A 24233-nucleotide genomic window follows, 5' to 3' on the forward strand; every position below is an offset into this window, starting at 1 on the left:
TAGAATATAAAGCTTAGGTAAAGCTCCCAAAACATCTATCAAAAGAATACATGTTTAAATTAAACTCAAGACAAGAAAAGAGTTGGGAATGCAGATGTTTGCTATAAACTTGTTTTACTGTTTTTTTTAAATTTCTATGGTTTTTGTGGGGAGGGATGGTTGGCTTTGGTTTGTAAGTCTCATATTAGACTGGCAATATAAAAGTTCCCATACTAGTTTGAAATTACCAACACAACTAAATGGGTTGTATTTCGTGGAGAGAGGGTAAGTGGGACTTTCCCTGTTTGAGAATATAGGTTGCATTGTGTAGTAGGAAAAGCTTGAGTGAACTTTAGAGTCAAACTTTGGTTGGACTCTGGGTTCTCATGTTACTTTGCTGTGTGCATCAGGGCAAGTTATTTAGTTTCACTAAGACTCAGCTTACTCATTTGTAAAACTAGGATAATTAATAGCTATCTTTTAAGATCACTGTTAAGATTATGTGAGATGAGCTTTTGGTTCTGGAAGATAATGGCAGTTGTCTAAATCTAAATCTCTCCATGTCTCCTCCCTAAAAGCCAGAAGACCAGAAAGGACCACACACACACACACACACACACACACACACACACACAAATGATGCATAACTCACACTTTCAGAATTACTACAAGACAGACAATACCATGAAGTTTAAATTACCTGTATGTAAAAAACAGGAAATAGGAACAACAGTTCCTATTGCTGCTACAAACCTCTGAGTCTGAAGAATGGGGCAAGGAAAGGCTTAAAAGATGGTGAAAAAGAAGAGTGTGGTTAAAATGAAGCACTAACAAAATCACCCTCAGAAAGAAAACTTCCCCCACACAACTGGCAAAATAAGAGCATAGACCTGGACTTAGTAACTCAAAGCACCAGCTGAAGGGAGGTGTGCGAAAGTGAGAGGAACCAGAAGAAGTGACACCAGGGAAACATTCCTCCTGGAAGAAAAGATAAAGTATGGTGCCCCTTGGAGCTGTGGCAGTGAGAAGAAAGGAGGGAGGGGAAACGTTAGGGACTTAGGGGAAATGAAATAGAAACAGGCACACAAATTCCATCCCCACGCACTGACTATCACCACAAACTCATCCATTCAAGACGCTGTTCTTAATAACCTGCAGAAGCAGACACTCTGAAACTAAGAACTCTATCTATAAAATGCTCGGGAATAGAAATTAATGCCATACAAAACTATTTCAAGAGGAATTCAGAAAAAGTTATTCTCCCCAAAACAAACACAAAACAAAAGGAAACTGTATTATAACACCCCAACCAAATAAAATATCCTCAAACTTGTGGACATACTACTAGAGATGTTCATGTAAGGGGCATTGAAGAAAATAAGGAAAACAACCAAAAGAATGAAAATGAGATACATAAAGAGCTTCAGAGAAGAGATGGTTGAAATGCAATAAAGGCAAAAGAAGACCTAATATACTTATAATAATTAGAGCCCCTGAAGAAGAAAGAGAAATCAAACAAACATAACTAATTTTTAATTTTTTTAATTTATTTATTGATTTTAGAGAGAGAGGAAAAGAGAAAGAGAATTAAACATCAACTTGTTGGTCCACTTATTTATGTATTCATTGCTTGTTTCTTGTATGTACTGTGATTGAGGATCAAACCTGCAACCTTGGTGTATCAGGACAATACTCTAACCAACAGAACTACCTGGCCAAGGCTGACAGAAGTAATTTTTAAACCATAACCCAAGGGAAACTTTACAAAAATTAGAGAAAAACTGAAACGTAGAGGTTAAAAGGGCCAACCATGGACAGATTGATCCAGAACAATGAACTCTAAGTCATAAACTATTAGATTTTTAAAGATTAGTAAAACTATTAAAAAAATTTTTTTTTCAGAGAGAAAGAGGAGGGGAGAAAGGAGAGAGACAGACAGACAGAAGTATCACCTCTTTTCACTTCCTTGTGTACCTGTTGATTGCTTCTCATACATGCCCTGACTGGGCTTGAACTGAACTGATGACCTTGGGGTCGAGCTGGCAACCCAGGATCAAGTCAGTGACCTGACCACTCTGGGACGATGCTCTATCAGCTGCACCATCGGCCAAGGCAAAACTAGTATTAAATTTTAAAGACAGATTTTTTTTTCTTGGCTTCCTATGGGAAACTAAGATCACCTTACTAATTTTTAAAAAGTAAATGTACATCTTACCTCTCAAAAACAATATACAACGGCCTGACCAGGCGGTGGCACAGTGGATAGAGCATCGGACTGGGATGCAGAGGACCCAGGTTCGAAACCTAGAGGTCGCCCGCTTGAGCACGGGCTCATCCAGCTTGTGCACAGGTTCACCAGCTTGAGCGCAGGTCGCTGGTTTGAGCATGGGATCATAAATGTGACCCCATGGTCGCTGGCTTGAGCCCAGGGTTTGCTGGCTTGAAGCCCAAGGTCTCTGGCTTAAGCCCACGGTAATTCACAATGATGTTATAATATTTTTTAGTATCTTATGTATCAAATAAGAGCAAACACCTAAATATAGCAAAATTGCTATAGCAGAATACAGTTGATTCATAAACAACCTGGAGATTAGAGATGTTGACCCCACACAGTTAAAAATCCTTATGTAATTTGACTCACCAGAAGTTGACTACTCATAACCTACTGTTGATGAGAAGCCTTACTAGTAACATAAGCAGTTGATTAACACGTATTTTATATGTCATATATATTATATACTTGTGTTCTTACAATAAAAAGCTAAAGAAAATTTTATTAAAATTATAAGGGCCTGACCAGGTGGTGGCGCAGTGGATAGAGCATCATCCTGGGACACTGAGGACCCAGGTTCGAAACCCTAAGGTCGCTGGCTTGAGCCCGAAGGTCACTGGCTTGAAGCCCAAGGTCTCTGGCTTGAGCAAGGGGTCACTGGCTCACCTAGAGCCACACCTCCCTGTCAAAAGCAATCAATGAACAACTAAGGTGCTACAACTATGAGTTGATGCTTCTCATCTCTCTCCCTTCCTGCCTGACTGTCCCTGTCTCTCTTTCTCTCTCTTTCTCTCACGCTAAAAAAAAAAAAAAAAAATTATAAGGAAGAAAGAGTACATTTATTGTACTTTTAAAAATCTGTGTATAAGTGGGCCCACACAGTTCAAACTCATGTTGTGCAAGGGCCAGCTGTATAGAATAATGCAAGAAGAAATAAAAACACAATGGATTTTGAATGCATCATAGTACAAGTCTGTACAAGATGTCTCAGGACCATCTGTTGATTTCCTATCTCAAACCTGAAATTGGCCATTTCTTCAAGGATTCTTGGGTTCTTTAAATAGGAAATGATATGTTATTTATTTATTTATTTTGTATTTTTTTCTGAAGTTGGAAATGGGGAGGCAGTCAGACTCCTGTATGCGCCCGACCGGGATCCACCCGGCATGCCCACCAGGGAGCGATGCTCTGCCCATCCGGAGTGTTGCTCTATTGCATCCAGAGCCATTCTAGCGCCTGAGGCAGAGGCCACAGAGCCATCCTCAGTGCCTGGGCCAAAAACTCTGCTCCAATGGAGCCTTGACTGTGGGAGGGGAAGAGAGAGACAGAGAGGAAGGAGAGGGGGAGGGGTGGAGAAGCAGATGGGCGCTTCTCCTGTGTGCCCTGGCTGGGAATCGAACCCAGGACTCCTGCACACCAGGCTGATGCTCTACCACTAGGAAATGATATTTTAAAAATCACAATCTTTATGTCAGGAGTGCTTACTTATACTAGATTGGTCTCTATTTCTAGGCCTTATCATTAAACAAAGCTTAGGACATTTTTAAAAGAGAATATGCATCATTAGTTTATGGTGACATTTTTAATTGAAATTTAAAATTATACTGTTTTTATTTCTTTGACTTTTTAAAAATGTTTATATATTTTAGAGAGAGAGGGAGGGAGGGAGGGAAGGAAGGGAATCAATTTGTTGTTTCACTTATTTTTGATTCTTGTATGTGCCCTCACCAGGGACTGAACCCACCACCTTGGCATATTGGGATGATGCTCTAACCAACTGAACTACCAAGTCAGGGCCCTTCTTTGACTTTTATATCTATCTGTGTCTCTTTTATTCTTTTTCTAAAAACCTTGGTTCCTAATGATATTAACAAAGTTAATATAATCATTTTAACTTAGTTTCAAATTAACAATATCAATATAAAATTATTAATAATTATAACTAAATACTATAAAGGGTTTGATATGATTGCATTTTTGTCCATAATATATATCCTAATCTGTATGTACAAATTACTGTTTTAAATGTTTGTGTGTATGTGTGACAGAGACAGAGAGAAGGGCAGAAAGGGACAGACAGGAAGGGAAAGAGATAAGAAGTATCAATTCTTCGTGGTGGCACCTTAGTTGTTTATTGATTGCTTTCTCATATGTGCCTTGACCAGGGGACTACAGCAGAGCCAATGACCCCTTGCTCAAGTCAGCAACCTTGGGCTCCAGCCAGGAACCTTTGGGCTCAAGCCAGAGACCATTGGGTCATTCTTTGATCCCACACTCAAGACAGTGACCCCATGCTCAAGCTGGTGAGCCCGCGCTCAAGCCGGCAACCTTGGGGTTTCAAACCTGGGTCCTCTGCACCCCAGTCCAACACTCTGTCCACTGCACCACTGCTTGGTCAGGCTTTAAATAAATTATTTGAAGTAATTTCTGTATATGTGGTTAAACTATCAACTCACTACATAATTAAGCTCATTTGTTTCGTTCTGCCCTTTATTGTTAGGGCTTTGTTATTTCCATTTTATTTTTGCTTTATTTTTTAAAATATTAAAGAATTCTAGATAGGTTGACTGACAGTTTATTTAAATAAATAAAGAGCAAGTAAAAATCTTAGGCTTACAGGAACAATATTTAATCAAAAATTATTTAGTTATTCAAGAAATTTTTCTCTTATTTTTCTAAAAATTGAGGAACTTACTATAATTAAAGGTTTCAGTTATTCTGGTATAGTAACTGGGAGCCTATAACCTCTAAGGTAGCCCTAAAAAGTGCAATACCCTACCACAAACATTATTGCTAAACTACTTTTGAGAGTTTTAAATCAATATTTTCTAATATATTGGAACTTTCAGCAGCAGCCTTGCATGAAATTTGTGTTAACCCCTTAGCCTACTAATTTTGGCTACTCAGTACCTCAGTTATATATAACATAGATGACTGCTCATCTACCTTTCTAATGTCAAAGTAACTTTTATGTGTAATATTTAATATAAATAAATTAAATGCTGTGCCCTGACCAGATACCTCATTTTTTTGGAGAATCGCCCCAAAGCACAGAAGTTACTGGTTCGATACCTGGTCAGGGCACATACAGGAACAGATCCATGGTTCCTGTCTTTTGCTCTCTTCCTTCTTCTCTCTAAAATAAGTAAAATAAACATTTTTTTAATTATATGCTGAAAAAAATTATATTCTGTCTTGAAATTTAAAATTTTAGTCATGAAAATCTCTTTTTGCCACAGCAGTAGTAAAATATAAAATTATAATTAGTACGTCTCTTTATGGGAACTTGGATCCTAAAATGTGTAATTCTGCTATTTCTCTTTAGAGGCTGATAAAATACCAGTAATGCGTGGACAGTGGTTTATTGATGGTACTTGGCAACCTCTAGAGGAAGAAGAAAGTAATTTAATTGAGCAAGAACATCTCAACTGTTTTAGAGGTCATCAGATGCAAGAAAATTTTGATATTGAAGTGTCAAAATCCATAGATGGAAAAGATGGTAAGACCAGTTAATACATTTAATATGCTCTTAAACCAAGTAAGTTATTGATAAAGTTCAGAGTTGTTTCTAAGTTTGACGTAGTAATTTAGGAGTGTTAGAATTTATAAAACTAATATTATTTTAAATATTTGATAATTTTAAATGTCTGAATTTCTGAACTATCTCAATTTTTATTTAACTTAATGTGTATGTTTAGTGGCATAACATGATTTACTATAAATGATAAATATTTGTAATGCACTCTGAGTTCAATCTTTTCAATAGTTTTTAGTTATCAAAGAAAATTGAACTTACAAAAAATTCATTGTCATTATATCAAAAGAGCCATTTTGTTAATATTTTATGGTTAGTTCTTGAAGTTTAAGAAAAACTTTAATTTTTGTGTGTATTTCTTCGATGTCTCCATATCAATAACCATATCAACTTTTAATTCTAAACAATCTGCTTCTTACATTTCCTTATTCAGCATATGTTTGCAGTAGTTTAAATATTTATATGGTAGCCAAGATTACTATCTTTTGTTATGTCTGATCTTGAGTAAAATTCAAAATATATGATCAAGTTAAAAATATTTCTGTTGTTCCATTTACTGCAGGCAGTGGGATCAACTATTCTGGTGAGTATAACAGTATAGGTGCATTAAAATTTGTAGATTTCTCTGATTTTTTTTTAAGCATTTCCTCATTCATGCTTGCCTTTATTGGGGAGGTTTTTTGGCAAGCCTTAATAAATCTAGTGAATTAAGTGATATTTTTTTCCTTCTCTTAAACATCTCCAAAGTAGAAAAACTCAATATTGATCAAGTAATTCACAGAATGCAGCTTGAAAGAAATGAATGATATGGTTGAAAGTAATGGTTTATGTAACATAATTAATGGCAAAACAGTAAGCTTTAAATTGGCTTTTTTTTATTGTTAGCAATATTTCAAGTCTTTTCTCTCTTCTACTTTTTTCTGTTTTTTATCTCTCCCTGAACTTACACACACACTCACACACACACACATAGAGGCAAGGAAACTGTATAATTTAATTTATACCAAATTAAAAGCACCTTCTGTATCTAGTTTCTAGTTGATTAAAAGTCTATGTAACTGAGGAAAGTTGTGCTTTCTGAATAAATTGGCAATTAAATCTAACAAATGTATATAACAAAACTTGTCTATTACTTGCTAGATATCATACTCGAGGAATTTTAAATACCTCATTTTCCTAACCTACAGAGTCATATATGTACTTATTTCAATGTAAAATTCAAAGTCAAGGTTTTCACATATCAATCTATAAAAAGCAGTTCATTCTCAATCTGTGTTCAAAGCATTTTTTTCTACCTGCCATTTCATCCTGTGGAATTTTATCATCAGCTTGGTTTCATCTCTAGATTCCATCTACTTTGAATCTTATTTCTATTACAGTAAAACCTAAAATTTTACATGTCCTCTTTACTTCTACTTCCTATTAAACTGTTAAATGTAACAGGATACTTCAGTTTTTTTCAAAGTGCCCTAATTTTCTGAGTCAGTCATTCACATAAATCTGATAAACAACATGGTTTATTTGTATGAGTAGCTTTTCATTATGCCTTTGAGCATATGTGTCTATTCTAGAGTATCAATCTTGGATATTATAATAATATTTTCCCTAGCCTTAAGGATATACACTAACTGCTAAAATTCTAAGTAGTAATAACAGGAATAAACTGTTAAAACACTTTTATGTTGTAATATTTCAAAATGATTTTTGAAATTCATTAGAAGAAAAATTTATTTTTTAAAATATACAATAGCATATAGGTAAATCATCAATATGCTTTATTATTAACAAACATTGTAAGTTCAGTTCGGTATGTATACTGTTGTTATAAATTTCCAACCATTTTATTTGTTATTCAGTATATGTACAATATACATTTATGTGTTAAGATGTGACATTAGACTTTGAAGATTATGGGAAGTTTGGTAGTGTATTTGAAAATTATCACTGGTCTTAAGGAAAGAATATTTGCTTACCAAAAAGCTACCATTGTTGGGGCCCTGGCCGGTTGGCTCAGTGGTAGACCGTTGGCCTGGCGTGCAGAAGTTCCAGGTTCGATTCCCGGCCAGGGCACACAGGAGAAGCGCCCATCTGCTTCTCCACCCCTCCCCCTCTCCCTCCTCTCTGTCTCTCTCTTCCCCTCCCGCAGCGAGGCTCCATTGGAGCAAAGATGGCCCGGGCACTGGGGATGGCTCCTTGGCCTCTGCCCCAGGCGCTGGAGTGGCTCTGGTTGCAACAGAGCAACGCCCCGGAGGGGCAGAGCATCGCCCCCTGGTGGGCGTGCCAGGTGGATCCCGGTCAGGCGCATGCGGGAGTCTGTCTGACTGTCTCTCCCCGTTTCCAGCTTCAGAAAAATACAAAAAAAAAAAAAAAAAAAAAGCTACCATTGTTGGAAAAACAACTCAAATTTATCCCAACTACAAAGACAAAAAATATTACATCTTTTATTTTGCTTCTTACCTCCAGTCTTCTGAAATTTTATATTTTATTAATGCAAGATCTTTTCAACCTAAATTTTCTCACCTATATATGATAAAGCCTTGATTCTTGTTATTAGGAGGTTTTGAATGCTTTCATGTACAGATAGTACTATGTGCTAAGCACTTTTGTGAAATGTGAAATAAATAGACGGGGTTTTACCTTCATGGGATTTGAAGCCTATGGGGGAAGACAAGCCTGCAGATGAGAACAAAGAGTAAATACGGGGTACACAGTGGATAGTGCCTATTACACATTCTGAGGGAGATTTGGAATAAACAGTTGGTGATTATAGTACAGTGGGGTTATTCAAGTGAGTAAAATCCCATTTCATAATTGAAAACATTTAAAAATATATTTAAGAAACTCTTATTAAGTGCTGTGGGGAATTTTTAAGAAACTAAAGAGTTCTTGCCTTAAAAGACAGTAAAATAAAGTAATTCCTTTTCTCTCTGACCTTATCTATATTTTGGTTAAGGTATTTATTGCCACAAGTATATTAGATATGTTTAATATTTTCTTCTTATTAATTTTACTACAATGTCAAAGTAAGTGTTGAATTAAATAGATTGATGAAAGTTTAGCATACATTTTTAGCACACAGAAATTTGTGATTTAGATCCTTTAAATTTTATTTTTTTTTAATTAATTATCTTTTCACCTCATCTCCTAAGCTACAAGACATTTATCTAACAGCTAAACAAATCAAAGCCTAGTTTCACTGTGGATGAATCAAACAAATAAAATTAGGCCTTTGAATAAGTAATTTTGTAAATAATTGAGCCTTATAATAAATTAGTGTTTTACCCATTTTATGGTTTATCTATATTAAGCAGGAATCAGTAAAAAAAAACAGTTCAGCTAAAAGGGTTAGTTCTGTACCTCACTCTGGTAAAAAAAAAAAAAAAAAAAGCATAATCTCAATCTATTCGTGAGAAAATAGATCAACTCAATTTGAGGGACATTCTGCAAAATAACTGAGCAGCACCCTTCCAAATTGTCATGGTCATAATTAACTAGATGGACGGAATCCTTTTACAATGTATATTATCACCACAGTGTACACTTTAATGTTATTTGTCCATTATACCTTAATAAAACAAATATTTTTTAAGATCTTGATGTCATGAAGAACAAGGAAAGATTAAGGAATTTGTCACAGCTTAGAGAGGGCTAAGGAAACATGACAACAAAATGCACCCATGGTACCTGGATTGGGCTTCAGAACAGAAAAAGGACATTAGTAAGAAAAGTGGAGAAATCTGAATAAAGTCTATATATTTCAGTTGATAGTATTGTACTAATGTTAATTTCTTAATTTTCACAATTGTACTATGGGTATGCTAACATTAGGGGAAGCTGGATAAAGGATATATGGTAACTATATACTTTTTCAACTTTTCTGTAAGTCTAAAGTTATTCTGTAATAAGGCTTTTTTAAAAATAAAAAGACAGGCCCTGGCCGGTTGGCTCAGCGGTAGAGCGTCGGCCTGGCGTGCGGGGGACCCGGGTTCGATTCCCGGCCAGGGCACATAGGAGAAGCGCCCATTTGCTCTCCACACCCCCCCCCCGCCTTCCTCTCTGTCTCTCTCTTCCCCTCCCGCAGCCAAGGCTCCATTGGAGCAAAGATGGCCTGGGCGCTGGGGATGGCTCCTTGGCCTCTGCCCCAGGCGCTAGAGTGGCTCTGGTCGCGGCAGAGCGACGCCCAGGATGGGCAGAGCATCGCCCCCTGGTGGGCAGAGCGTCGCCCCTGGTGGGCATGCCGGGTGGATCCCGGTCGGGCGCATGCGGGAGTCTGTCTGACTGTCTCTCCCCGTTTCCAGCTTCAGAAAAATACAAAAATAAAAATAAAAAAATTTTAAAAATAAAAAAATAAAAAGACAGTAGAAGAATTAAAATAAATAGTAAAAACAACAAAACCATGAAAAAATAACAAACTATGCAGATGGAACAAAGGGAAGACAAATGGGAAGTTATAGACCTAAATTTATCCATATCAATAATTATAGTAAATACGTATAAGTGAACTAACAACCCAATTAAAAGGCAGATTTGTTAGGAACGCAGAACCCAACTGTATGCTATCTGCAAGAGTCACACTATCAATATGTTAGATGGGTTGAAAGTTTAAAAATCAATGTTTTACTATTTAAGCTAATTTGGGGTACTGTGACAGCACAGGTGCTGATGGATCTGTAAAGATTTATAACATTTAACAATGTGGCATGTAAGATTGTATTCATTCCTATCACTGTTGCTGGGTAAGGATATCTAAATATCAGTATAGAATTTCAAAAGTCAAAAAGACTGGGGCAGGGGAGCTGGTTAGAGAATTCCCTGGTCTATTTCTTAGCTACTATTTAATTTTTATAAATTTATCTAACAATATCTCTGAGATCCAAGAAGATTGCCAGGAGTTTTCTCATTACATTTGGCAGGTTTGAGATGTGCATGCCTGCTTCTTCCCCAAAAGTTGAGGTTATCCAGATTGCCAATTTATATAAAGGGAAAAGTTACTGAGTTGTTCCATTCTAGGAATTAGTATGTCATCAGCAACCGCCTATTTTGATATTCTTTTGATTTCAGAATTATATACTAAAGAAAGTTTCTTTAAGACATGAATTATAGCCTCACTGGTGGTGGCACAGGGGATAGAGTGTTGACCTGGGTGGTAAGGTTCCAGGTTCAAAACCCCAAGAACACCAGCTTAAGCACAGAGTTGCAGCTTGAGAATGGAATCATTGACATGATGCAGTGTCGCTGGCTTGAGCCCAAAGGTCACTGGCTTGAGCAAGGGCTCGCTGGCTCTCCTGGAGGCGCCTGGTCAAGGCACAGATGAGAAGCAATCAGTGAACAACTAAAGTGCTGCCACTACAAGTTGATGCTTCTCATCTCTCTTCCTTCTTGTCTCTCTATTTCTGCCTCTCTCTCTCTCTCACTTAAAAAAAAAACAAAAAAAAAAACAAAAAAAAGAAGACATGATTTATGCTATAGTGAAGAAATACTATATTTTATACTTTAAATCTTTCATTTCTGTTTAGGACTTTAATATATAAAAGAAAAGTTTTATTAAATGTTAGCATCTAAAAAGTTAGCACTTTTACATATATTTTGAGTTTATATATACTTTTGCTAACATATCATAAGAATTTCTAACTAAAATTTTTATCTTAGAAAAAGAGTAATGCTTTCTGGCACTTGAATTTCTTTTTACTGTGATCCCTATTTGGATCTGTGCTTTGGTTTGAAAAAAATCAAGCTCCCTATGCTAACAGGATGTTGAAACAAATAGAGCAAATGACTTTCAAGTGAAAATAAGAATTAAATTTGAGAAGGTAAAAACCGTATCTATTTAATTTTGTATAAATGTTTTAAATAAATATGCTTCTCTTTTTCAATTCCTAATTTATGCTATTCCTTTAGAAAAGAAAGCCTTTCATTTTTGTATCTTTACTAGCTTTCTGAAAGCATTTGCATAATTTTAAAGTTTAGTTAAATAGTCCTTATGTTTCCCATTAGTTCTCTTTTAGTAGGTATGCAATTGGTTCATGTTAGTTTTACTAGTAGACTTAGAAAATCTAGGCTTTGTTTCTTTGAGTAATAGGCTCAGAACTATGCTTATTTGATCTACTTGATATGTTAGCTTTTTCCTAATGAATTTTGTTGTTTAAAAATGTTTTGTACAAGTTTTACATCTCTTCTCAGTAACTGACCAGAAGACACATGAAGGAAGAAACATTTTTTCCACCCTTCTATGACAATGAAGTGTTTCTATAATCCTGACATTACTACCCAGTGTTTAATCCTAGTCTGTAGCTTTTTAAAGCCATCTAATTGCCTTGTAAGCATTTCTTTTTTTTTTTTTTTTTTAATTTAATTTTATTTATTTATTTATTTTTTTTACAGGGACAGAGAGAGAGTTAGAGAGAGGGATAGATAGGGACAAACAGGAATGGAGAGAGATGAGAAGCATCAATCATCAGTTTTTCGTTGCAACACCTTAGTTGTTCATTGATTGCTTTCTCATATGTGCCTTGACCGCGGGCCTTCAGCAGACCGAGTAACCCCTTGTTCGAGCCAGTGACCTTGGGTCCAAGCTGGGGAGCTTTGCTCAAGCCAGATGAGTTCGTGCTCAAGCTGGCAACCTCGGGGTCTCGAACCTGGTTCCTTCCACATCCCAGTCCGACGCTCTATCCACTGCGCCACCACCTGGTCAGGCCCTTGTAAGCATTTCTTAATGACATTTCTTGTACAAATCTTTCAGTATACTTCATTTGTACATGCAATGGACGTTAAAAATGGTGATCACACAGTTGTCTGGTACTATATATATAACAGAAATTAAATATTTTCATATTTGTGCAGTATTTAACTTTTGAATGTCACATTAATGTAGAAGGGAATGAGGGTGGAAATCAAATGTATTAGAACATAAATTTGAACTAAGTCATAAGGTTCTGTGGTTCATTAACTGAACTGTTGAGAAATTGATTTGTAAGGTTCAAGTTCAAGTAGATTTTAAAATAATTGCTTACTTAAAATATAAAAAATGTTAAAAATGTATAACTAGCAATATTTGACAGTGGAAATGTTGACTTGACGATTATCTACTGATTTGCCAAATATCAAACCCATGACTAGCTTTACTCTGTACAGTCTGTCTCATGCTTTCAAGATATCACAGCATATATATTTACTAATCATCTTTTTTTATTATTCCATCACTAATAAGTATTTTTTATTATTTTATCGTTAATAACTCAGAAATAGAGCTTCAAATTTGATTTTGTTTTTGTTTCATTTTTAAAAGTCTTTTAGCGACTTGAACAGAGTTGTGAGAAAGATGTGTTTCTATAGGAGGCCCCATTATATTTCAGTAATCTAAAGCATCTAGCAGAATGTATATTGTGGTATCTTCTCAGGAAAGCTGCATTAGATATGTAATGTTATTTATTGCATTATCAGTTTGCACAGCAGCTGTTACCTGTCTTAGTCACAAATTTGGTGAGATTAAATAACCTTAGTATTGTAAAGACAGGAATTATAAATCTCCAGCACATACAAAAGTGCCTTGCTCTATTTTTTCAATTCAATCTATGCAGAGACATTAAAAATGGTGGCACAGTTGTCTTTAATTGATAAATGTATATATCATTTGCCTTTTTTCAGTAAAAGTAGAGCATGTATTTGATAAATATTAAACTAATATTTTGTTCTACTGACTTTTAATTACAAATTATATAAATAAAGCATTTAGAATAATGTTTGTCAAATACAACCCATCTTTTAAAGTTAATACAGTAAAAAAGGCAAAATAGCAAACCTCATTTAAAATTTACTTTGAAGCTCAGTGTTTTTGCTTTCTTAGTTGTCTACCACCCTCCTCCCTTCTCCCTCCCTTCTCTGTTCAAATGGAGAGGATATAAGGAGAGTACAGATGCGGCAGGTCTTAAGCGAAAGCGTTCCCAAGGTACAGTAATTGTAGTTTTATTTCTCCATGTAGTTATAGTCCCGGTTTATAGCATTTAGTTGCATTTAGAGCACTCAGTTGTTTTTAAAGCACAGAAATTATTAGTGATACTATTTAAAGCATAGAAATGTATATATGCTATTTTGTTTAGTATTAATTATAAGTGGTATAAACATTTGTAAATAATGTGTATACTTCAGTAATGGGAAGTTTGCCTATTAAGAAGGAAATTGTGTTGGCCTAACACTATTCTCTTAACACCTTGATCTTGTTGTATAGTGTTTTAACCATATGTTGCTCAAAACTATTTTAACAAAAATTTGGTTTAGAAACATTAGATAAAAAGGCTTAAAATAGTGGCTTAGATTGGGCATAGAATTAGAAAAGTAAATAATTGTTATGCAAAAAAATTTTTTTTAATGAAAAGTTTTTTATTTAAAAAGCTGAATTTGTATGTTTTCTTTGGAACTAAAGGTATTACTAATGTTTGTTTGTGTTAATTCCATCTTGGTCTTATGTTCAATGTTAGTAATGGGTCCTGGCAGATAAATTAAATATGAATTGAATTACATTTGTAACCACTAAGAAGCACATTTTCCTGGAATGGATTTACATTTCTGTATATTCTAGTAGGAGACAGGTTTTCATAAAAATGGCTTAGGATCTTAGATCTTAGTCAAGGCTATATTCCTTCATATATTGCTTGAGGTTATCTTCAGCCCATCTTCAAATCAAAAGATCATTGTGCTAGTAACTAGCTTTGTATCAAGTCACTTAATCTCTTTATATCTGTTTCTTTATATATAATGGGAGATAATATTTTGCTTAAAGAGGATTTTAAGAATATAAATCAGGCATAATGATTTTAAGGTGCCTGGTTTTCTTGAATATGGGTATGTGAATTTTTCTTACTTCTATACCAGAGATAGAGAAGTAACATTTAAGTTTTTCAAAATATAAGAATTATCAAATTATGAATTGGTGAGGTTATGACAATTTTCTTGATTCATTGTTTTCACAAACATTGCTAAATTTGTGATACATGTCAGGCACTGTGTTAGGACACTGTGTTTGGTGCTAATGATACCAAATGATCAAGATATAGCCCCTGCCTCTCAGAGTTTATGTATTTCTAGAGTATAGGGTTTAATATTTTTTTTTGAGCTCTTTTACTAAGCGTACCGCAGTTATAGAAATGCAATAACCATACTAATTTGAATATTAGAGAAAAAATTTTTCTTTAATTTCTTATTAAAACATCTTTCAACTTTGGATTTCTGTTCTGGTAAGCAGTATACAGTGATAATTGGGTTTAATATCCATTCCAAAAATACCTTATATTCTAATAAATTAAATTATTTTCTTACCAGTTTAAAGGTATTTTTTTCCCCTCTGAGTCTTGTTTTATTTTGCATTGAGTAAAATTTTTACAGATCCAAAATTAAAATCAAGAGAAGTAATGGAACTTCAATGTATCAAAATTATTAAGGAAGGTTTATGTCTCTTAGACCTGAAGACTGGTACATCACTTGGGAAAGCAGTACTTTAATCATCACAACACATTAATTACATGTTAGAGGTTAACATTATGGTAGTTAAACCACTTATTCCATGTTATAACAAGTTCTCATACCCTATAATATGGTTAATCATTTAGAAAATAAAAGTTTCTATCATTTGCTTCACATCAATGTGTTTCAATGAAATAGTTTTTTATTGAACTAAGTTCAAATATTGATTAAAAAATCTGTGTATTATAATTTTTCACACAAATAAAGTTTGTCTTGGAAACCTTCAAGTTAGTTTTTCCTTTTGTAACAGCTGTTCATAGTTTCAAGTTGAGCCGAAACCACGTGGACTGGCACAGTATGGATGAAGTATATCTTTATAGTGATGCAACAACGTCAAAAATTGCAAGAACAGTTACCCAAAAACTGGGATTTTCTAAAGGTAATTGTTGAGTATTACTATCATATATCAAAATTTGGGGAATTCTGACTTTTTCTTTTATATTCAGAATATCAAATTCTATTTTTAGTATATTTAAACATTGCAAATTTTACTAAGGTGACTGAGTTGACTTGTATTCATCAGTGAATAATTATATATTTAGAATGATCTGACAATATTAATAATTACCTTTTATACTTCTTAAGATATTAAAGCAGTCAAACATGAGGTACTAGTGTGAAAATAAAACAAAGCAATTGAAACATAGTATTAAGGAAGATGAAGACTGAAATTTTTCCATTGGACTTAATGAAATGGAGGTCATTTGTGACTTTATGTATTTCCCCATGTATAAGATGCACCCTTTTTCAAAATAAATTGGGGTCTAAAAATTGAGTGCGTCTTATACAGTGGTTGTAGATTATTTTACTTGCATTTCCCACTTTTTTGTGCTTGTTTTTGCGCTCATTGTTGAAGACAGTGATTCATCATCTCACACAGAGGAGGACAAGCTAATAGATGGAAGTTTTGACAGTGATGAGGAGTTGTATGAATTTTATGATGAATATAACTTGAGTTCAATAACTTTATGTAATACATTTTTTTTCCAAATTTCAGGCCCCAAAATTAAGGTCGTCTTATATATATACATGGGAAAATACGGTAGCTAGATTGATGGGGCAGAAGCCAGAGTGGCCTTGGTTGAAGCTTAAGTACAAGGTGGAGAAATGGGGGCAGGGTTAGTAGACAACTCCTTAAAGATGTTTGACTAAAAGAAAGGAAAGAGGGAATGGTACCTGGGGAAGATATGAGAGCATTATCAAAAAGTAAAATTAAGGCCTAGTCTGTGGTGGTGTAATGGATAAAGGATTGACCTGGAATGCTGGGGTCACCAGTTCAAAACCCTGGGCTTGCTTGGTCGAGGCACATATGGGAGTTGAGCTTCCTGCTCCTCCCCCTCTCTATCTCTATCTCTATCTCTATCTTACTCATTGTCACCCTCTCTCTCCCCCCACCTCTCTTAAGTGAATAAAATTTTTCAAAAAAATACATTTAAAAAATTTTTTGTCAGGTCTGATATTATTTTTATTATCCCATTTTTTTATTTTAATCTCTTTGATAACAGCAGTGGTTGCATATCTTATGTTCATTTGTTGTATTTGTTTTGTGAATTACTGTATATCTTTAGCTTACTTTGCTCCTTGAATAGTTGTTTTCACTTCTTGGTAAGTATGCTCTCTTTGTATACTCAAGTAATTAACTTATTGTCCATCCTATTTTGTAAAATTTTTCTGTCATTCACCTTTTATTTTTGCTTCATGGTGTTTTTTTATATAGGGAAGTCATTTTTATGTGTCCAATTTTTCCCTCCCTCCCTTCCTTTATTTTTATTTTTCTTTCCTTTTCCTTTTTTTTTTCCTTATGGTTTCTGGTTTGATGTTCTGACCAATGTAGCACTTTTTATCAAAGCCAGTCAGTATGCATCATCTTACAAATTTTATCCCTTCCCAACCCCATGAAAATTTCTTGTAATATTTTCTTCTTTTTTGTTTTTTTAAGTGAGAGGAGGGGAGATAGAGAAACAGACTCACATGTACCCCATCCGGGAACCTACCTCCTGGCAACCCTCGTCAGGGGCCAGTGCTCAAACCAGTGAGCCATCCTCAGTGCCTGGGGCCAACGCTGGAACCATTCGAGCCATGGCTGCGGGAGGGAAAGAGGGAGAGAATGGGGAGAGGGAGCGAGGGAGAAGCAGATGGTCACTTCTGAGTGCCCTGACCAGTAGTCAAACCTGGGATATCCAAACATTGGACTGATGCTCTATCCACTGAACAAACTGGGCCTCATTTTTATTTTACTATATTATTAGAATGCTGTTTTTGAAATAAACAGTGAATTTAGAATCATAATTTTCTACAGCATCCAGTAGTGGGACCAGACTTCATAGAGGTTATGTAGAAGAAGCCACATTAGAAGACAAGCCATCACAGACTACCCATATTGTATTTGTTGTGCATGGCATTGGGCAGAAGATGGACCAAGGAAGAATTATCAAAAATACGGCCATGTGAGTTCTTTGATGAATACATTCTCCATATAGTATAGAATCCAAACTTTGTTCTTCATTATCTTCTTTCATATTTCCATCTTTCTTTCCTTCCTTTTAAGAGCCACTCTAAATAATCACTGCCAAGTGATCCAGCAGACATGCCTACTTGCCTAATCAGTATCTACTTACATGAGCATTTGAGAACTATGATAGTCATGCTTGAAGTATAGAATTGTGTCAGTTTAAAGTAGAAAAGGACAGTATTTTAAGCAAATGTAGTGTTTCTGAGTTTATAATTCAAAATTAGGGTTCCTTAGCTTCATCACTATTGACATTTTTGATTAGATAATTCTTTATTGGGGGTGGCTAGCCTATGAGTTCTAAGATATTTAGCAACATCCCTGATGTCTAACCACTAGATGCAAATAGATCCCTAGTTGTGACAACCAAAAATGTTTCCAGACATCACAAAGTATCCTCTGGAGCAGGGGTCGGGAACCTTTTTGGTTGAGAGAGCTATGAACGCCACATATTTTGAAATGTAATTCCATGAGAGCCATACAACAACTTGTGTATGTTAAGCATTATCCAATAAAAATTTGGTGTTGTCCCGGAGGACAGCTGTGATTGGCTCCAGCCACCCGCAACCATGAATATGAGCGGTAGGAAATGAATGGATTGTAATACATAAGAATGTTTTATATTTTTAACGTTATTATTTTTTTTTATTAAAGATTTGTCTGCAAGCCAGATGCAGCCATCAAAAGAGCCACATCTGGCCCGTAAGCCATAGGTTCCCGACCCCTGCTCTAGAGGAAAAAAATTGTCTATGGCTGAGAACCACTAGTCTAAATGAACTTTTTTGTGTAAATTCAGATGATAACACATATATCATTTCCTAATTATTATGTCATAATGACATATCAAAACAAATAAATGAGTGGAATAATCCAAATCTTAAAAAAAATTTCTTGTATAAATTTATACTTATTAAAACTGAACATCTGAGAAGATGACAGACTTACAAAACGTTTATGTAACTATTACTAGAGACTGTTGACTTTAAAAAAAAAGGAATGTATTAGACTCTATGGGTAATAAAAGAGATCCTGCCTTCCAAGTCTGAAGTTTTGGCTATTATTTTTATTTTCAGCAAAAATAAAGGAAGCACAATAAAGAATAAGAAATAAAATAAGGGAAGCACATTTACCTTTTGGTAACACAGAATGTATTTAGACCTTTTAAAATGGCAACTTTGACTTTGTATATAGTACAATCAATAAAATATTACTGTTGACCCTTGAACAGCACAAGGATCTTATTTCTTTTGCAGTTGAAAGTCTGTGTATAACTACAGTTGACCGTCCATGGAGGAAGATTCCCAACCATCAGTTGATGCTTGAACAACATGGATTAGGACTATGTGGGTCAGCTGAAAAAATCTGCATATAAGTAGAACCAAGCTGTTCCAGGGTGAACTGTATTGTATTATAAATAATGCCTTTTAAAATATATTAAAAATGAAGAAAGACTCTTTACCATACAGTGTTGGGATAGCTAGATAACAATATAGATAAAAATAAAATTGGATCCATTTCTCACATTAAGATAAATTTCAGTTGGATCACATTTAAATGTGAGAAATGAAACCATACAAGTATTATGGATTTAAAAATAGGTTTAAGGGGAGTTTGAATTCTTCTACACTTTAGAAATGGAGAAAACTGTCCTAACTATGACTTACTCCAGAGGCAGTAAGCTAATACTGATAAATATTAGATCATATCAAAAAAAATGGAAAAAAAATAAAATAAGACAAACTGAGGGAAAACATGTGCAACTTATATCACAGATGAACATTTAATATCCCTAACATATATAGAACTTCTAAAACTAAATTATGTCTGACCACCTTACAGAAAAATGGCCTAAAGAGGTGGCCAGCCAGTTCCTAGAAAAGGAAAAGCTCAACCGTGCTCATCAAATGTGTAATAAAATTACAGAAGATTCCACTTCTTGACTATTAGATTAGACAGTATACTTTTTTGGCCAGGCTGTAAGTAATAGACATTTTCATACTGCTAGTGAAAAGCAGTAGAAGAGAGAGAATGGCAATATCTTATCAAAATTATATATGCATTTCTCCTTTGACCCAGCAAACATACTTCTGAATCAAAGGTAATATGAGCAAGCACTGGCCAGGTTGCTCAGTTGGTTACAGCATCATCCCGATACACGAAGGTTGCAGGTTCAATCCCTGGTCAGGGCACATGCAAGAATCAACCAATGAGTGCATAAATAAGTGGAACAACAAATCAGTGTTTCTCTCTGTCTTTCCCTCTCTTTCTGTCTCAAATCAATTTAAAAATCTTAGAAAAAGAAAATAGCAAAAATACAAAAAGATATATACACAAGGCTATTAATTGCAGCTTTGCTTGTAACAGGAAACTACTCAACTGTTAACAGTAAAAAGCTGGTTGGTAAATTGCAACTATTTATATGATGATAAACTATGCATTTGTATAAAACAAATGAAAAAGATCTCTATATTTTTATGGTTTTTTGAAAAGATTCACAAAAGACAGTGAACCTTTAGACTGACCAAGAATAAAAAAAGAAGATTCAAATTACTAAAATCAGGAATGAAAGTAATAATACACCCTCTTTCATTCAGGATTTTACAGAACCCAAAAGGATTATAAGAGAATACTGTGCACAATTCTATGTCAACAAATTAGATAACCTAGATGAAATGGACAAATTCCTAGGAAGACAAAAACTACCAAACTGATAAGGTAATAAGTAACAAGAAATAGAAAATCCAAACTGACCTTTAACAAGGAAAGCATTTGAATTAATAATCAAAAAACTTTCTTCCAAAAACACAAAAAAGCCCCAAACCAGATGACTTCACTGTGCATTCTACAAAATATTGAAAGAATTAGCACCAATTCTTCACAAACTCTCCAAAAAATAGACGAAAGAAGACTTCCCAACTCATTCTGTGAAGCCAGTATTACTCAAATACCAAGACCAGATAAAGACATCACACGGGGGGTTGGGGGAGGAACTATAGAGTAATATTCCTTATGAATAAAAATAAATATCCCTTATGAATACAAAAATCTTCTATGAAATACCAGCATACTGAATTCAGCAGCATGTAAAGAGGATTTTATACTGTGCCAAGTGGGATTTATCCCCAGAATGCAAAGTTGGTTCAAAATTTTAAAAAATCAGCCCAGGCCAGTTGGCTCAGCAGTAGAGCGTCAGCTCGGCATGTGGAAGTCCCGGGTTCAATTCCTGGCCAGGGCACACAGGAGAAGCACCCACCTGCTTCTCTACCCTTCCCCTTCTCCTTCCTCTCTATCTCTCTTCCCCTCCCATAGCCAAGGCTCCATGGGAGCAAAGTTGGCCCGGGCACTGAGGATGGCTCCATGGTCTCCACCTCAGGTGCTAGAATGGCTCTGGTTGCAACAGAGCAATGCCCCAGATGGGCAGAGCATCGCCCCCTGGTGGACATGCCAAGTGGATCCTGGTGGGGCACATGCAGAAGTCTGACTGACTGCCTCCCCCACCCCACCCCCACCCCCGCCCACTTCTCACTTCGGAAATAAAAAATAAATCAGCCTGACCTGTGTTGGTGCAGTGGATAAAGCATCGACTTGAAATGCTAAAGTCACTGGTTTGAAACCTTGGACTTGCCAGGTCAAGGCACATATAAGAAGCAACTACTCTGAGTTGATGCTTCCCACTCCTCCCCCACCTTTTAACTCTCTCTCTCTCAAAAAACAAGAAGGGTATTACACCACATTAACAGAGCAAACAGAAAAATAAACACGTTTTAACTAGAAATAGAAGGGAATTTCCTCAGTCTGATAAAGGGCATCTACAAGCCCACAACTAAAATAATACTTTAACAAAAGACTGAAAGCTTTCTCCCAAGATAAGAACAAAACAAAGGTATCCTCTCTTGCCACTTCTGTTCAACATTGTACTACAGGTTTAAGACTAGACAGTTATGCTAGAAAGAGAAAATATATTCAGATTAGAAATGAAGAAATAAAACTGCATTGAAATGATCTTATATAGAAAATCCAAATGAATTCATACACACACACACACACACACACACACACACACACACAACTATTGGGGCCAGTAAATGAACCCAGTAAAGTTACAGAATACAAGGTCAATATACAAAAATTAGTTGTCCTTTTTTTTTTTAAGAGAATAGGATCTGCCTGACCAGGAGGTGGCGCAGTGGATGGAGCATCAGACTGGGATGTGGAGGACCCAGGTTCGAGACCCCAAGGTCGCCAGCTTGAGCATGGGCTCATCTGGTTTGAGCAAAGCTCACCAGCTTGGACCCAAGGTCGCTGGCTTGAGCAAGGGGTTAACTGGTCTGCTGAAGGCCCGCAGTCAAGGCACATATGAGAAAGCAATCAATGAATAACTAAGGTGTCGCAAAAAAAACTGATGATTGGTGCTTCTCATCTCTCTCCGTTCCTGTCTGTCTGTCCCTATCTATCCCTCTGACTCTCTCTGTCTCTGTAAAAAAAAAGAGAGAGAATAGGATCTTCATGTTTTGTTTATTGATTTTTGAGAGCAGAAGGGAGAGGGTAAAAGACAGGAACATTGATCTGCTCTGTATGTGCCCTGACCAGGGATCAAACCAGCAACCTCTGTGCTTTAGGGTGACGCTCTAACCAACCAAGCTACCTGGCCAGGGTAAAAAATCAATAGTCTTTATACACTAGCTGTGAACAATCTGGAAATTAAACTAAGAAAGTATTTCCACTTATTATAAAACCTCAAAATGAATAAAATACTTAGGAATAAGTGAAACAAAAGTGCAAGATTTGCACGCTGAAAACCATAATACATCATTGAAAGAAATTAAAGAAGACCTAAATAAACGGAAAAGGCAACCCATGAATGTGCATTAGAAGATTTAATGATAATTTGGCAGTACTTCCCAAATTGACCTACAAATTCATTACAATCCCACCTATCCTTGGTACAAATTAACAGGTTGATCCGAAAATTGCATAGAAAGGCAAGGAACCCAGAACAACCGAAACTATCTTGAAAAAGAGCAAAGATGGAGACCTTACTTCCCAATTCTGTAACTTTCTACAAAGCCACAGTAATGAGACATTGTGGTTCTGGCTGGTATAAAGATAGTCAGAAAAAATAGACAAATTGGATTTTGTCGAATTAAAAATTTTGTTTTTCAACAGACACTATCACGAAAGTGAAGACAACCCAGCAAATGGGTGAAAATATTTGCAAATCGTATATATGATAAGGGCCTAGCATCTAGGATATTTGAAGAATTCTTACAATTCAACAGTAAAAGAAATGCCCAGTTTTTTAAATGAGTAAAGGATTTGAATACATTTGTCCAAATAAATATACAAATGGCCCCATAAGCACATTAAAAAGATGCTCAGTATCATTAGTCAATAAGGAGGTGCAGCTTAAGATCACAAAGAAATACCACTTTACACTCACTAAAAAAAAGATAGAAATAACAAGTGTTAGCAAGATTGTGGAAATTGAACCTCTCATGTTGCTGATGGGATTGTAAAATAGTACAGTTGCTTTGAAAAATAGTTTGACACTTTCAAATGTTAAATGTAGAGTTAGCATAGCAATTGCACCCCAACGTCTATATCCAAGAGAACTGAAAATATCTATATAAAAACTTGTTGGTGAATATTCATAATAGCATTATTCATAATAGCCCAAAAAAATGGAAATGGCCCATATGTTCATCAGCTGATGAGTGGATAAGCAAAGGTGATATATTCATACAATAGAATATTATTCAACCATAAAAAAAAGCCATGAAGTACTGATTTATAATACAACATGGATGAACCTTGAAACATTATGCTAAACAAAAGAAGCCAGACACAAAGGCCATATGTTATATGATTCCATTTATGTCATATCCATAATAAGCCAGTCTAGAGAGACAGGTTGCCAGTGCCTTGGGGAAGGAAGGATGAGTGAGAATGACTGCTTTATGTAAGGTATTTCTTTTGGGGGTGATGGAAGTGTTCTGAAATTAGATAGCGGTGATAGTTGTACAACTGTGAATATACTAAAAGCCACTGAATTGTTTAAAAAGAAAAAAATACTAGTGAGGTTATGTCAAAAAGATATACAGAAACCAACTAGAAAAGACTCACTGACCGAAAAGGGAGACAATTTGAGCATCAGTGAGGATAATTATGGTGGGTTTAAACACTTCAAATATTTTTTAATGTGTTAGTAATGTAAATATATGTTTATATATAAATATGTATATATACATAGGAAACCTGACAGCTCAATATTTTGAAAATTGTTAATAAACGGGAAGAATTAACCATTTATCTTGCCTTTTCTGAGAAACTATTTGGTTGAACCACAAAATAGTCAAATAACTAATGTGAGGAAATTTTTTTCTAGCAGTATAAGGAATGATGGCATTTAAGTACCACATAAG

General features: G+C 35.4%; 1 protein-coding gene across 6 annotated transcripts in view; it reads left to right on the forward strand.

Annotated features, from left to right (window-relative positions):
* The window catches only part of DDHD1 (DDHD domain containing 1), a 76570-nt gene that overhangs the window by 22809 nt on the left and 29528 nt on the right, over nt 1–24233 (forward strand). For 2 of the 6 annotated variants that reach the window (XM_066343857.1, XM_066343858.1), the window contains exons 2-6: nt 5577–5750; nt 6349–6369; nt 13630–13731; nt 15553–15681; nt 17602–17749. In XM_066343857.1, coding sequence (XP_066199954.1) covers nt 5577–5750; nt 6349–6369; nt 13630–13731; nt 15553–15681; nt 17602–17749 — 574 coding nt within the window. The remainder of the gene's footprint in view (nt 1–5576; nt 5751–6348; nt 6370–13629; nt 13732–15552; nt 15682–17601; nt 17750–24233) is intronic. The other 4 variants (XM_066343859.1, XM_066343862.1, XM_066343861.1 and 1 more) reach the window with 2 other exon arrangements.

Source organism: Saccopteryx leptura, chromosome 6 (assembly GCF_036850995.1).
Source record: "Saccopteryx leptura isolate mSacLep1 chromosome 6, mSacLep1_pri_phased_curated, whole genome shotgun sequence".
NCBI lineage: Eukaryota > Metazoa > Chordata > Mammalia > Chiroptera > Emballonuridae > Saccopteryx > Saccopteryx leptura.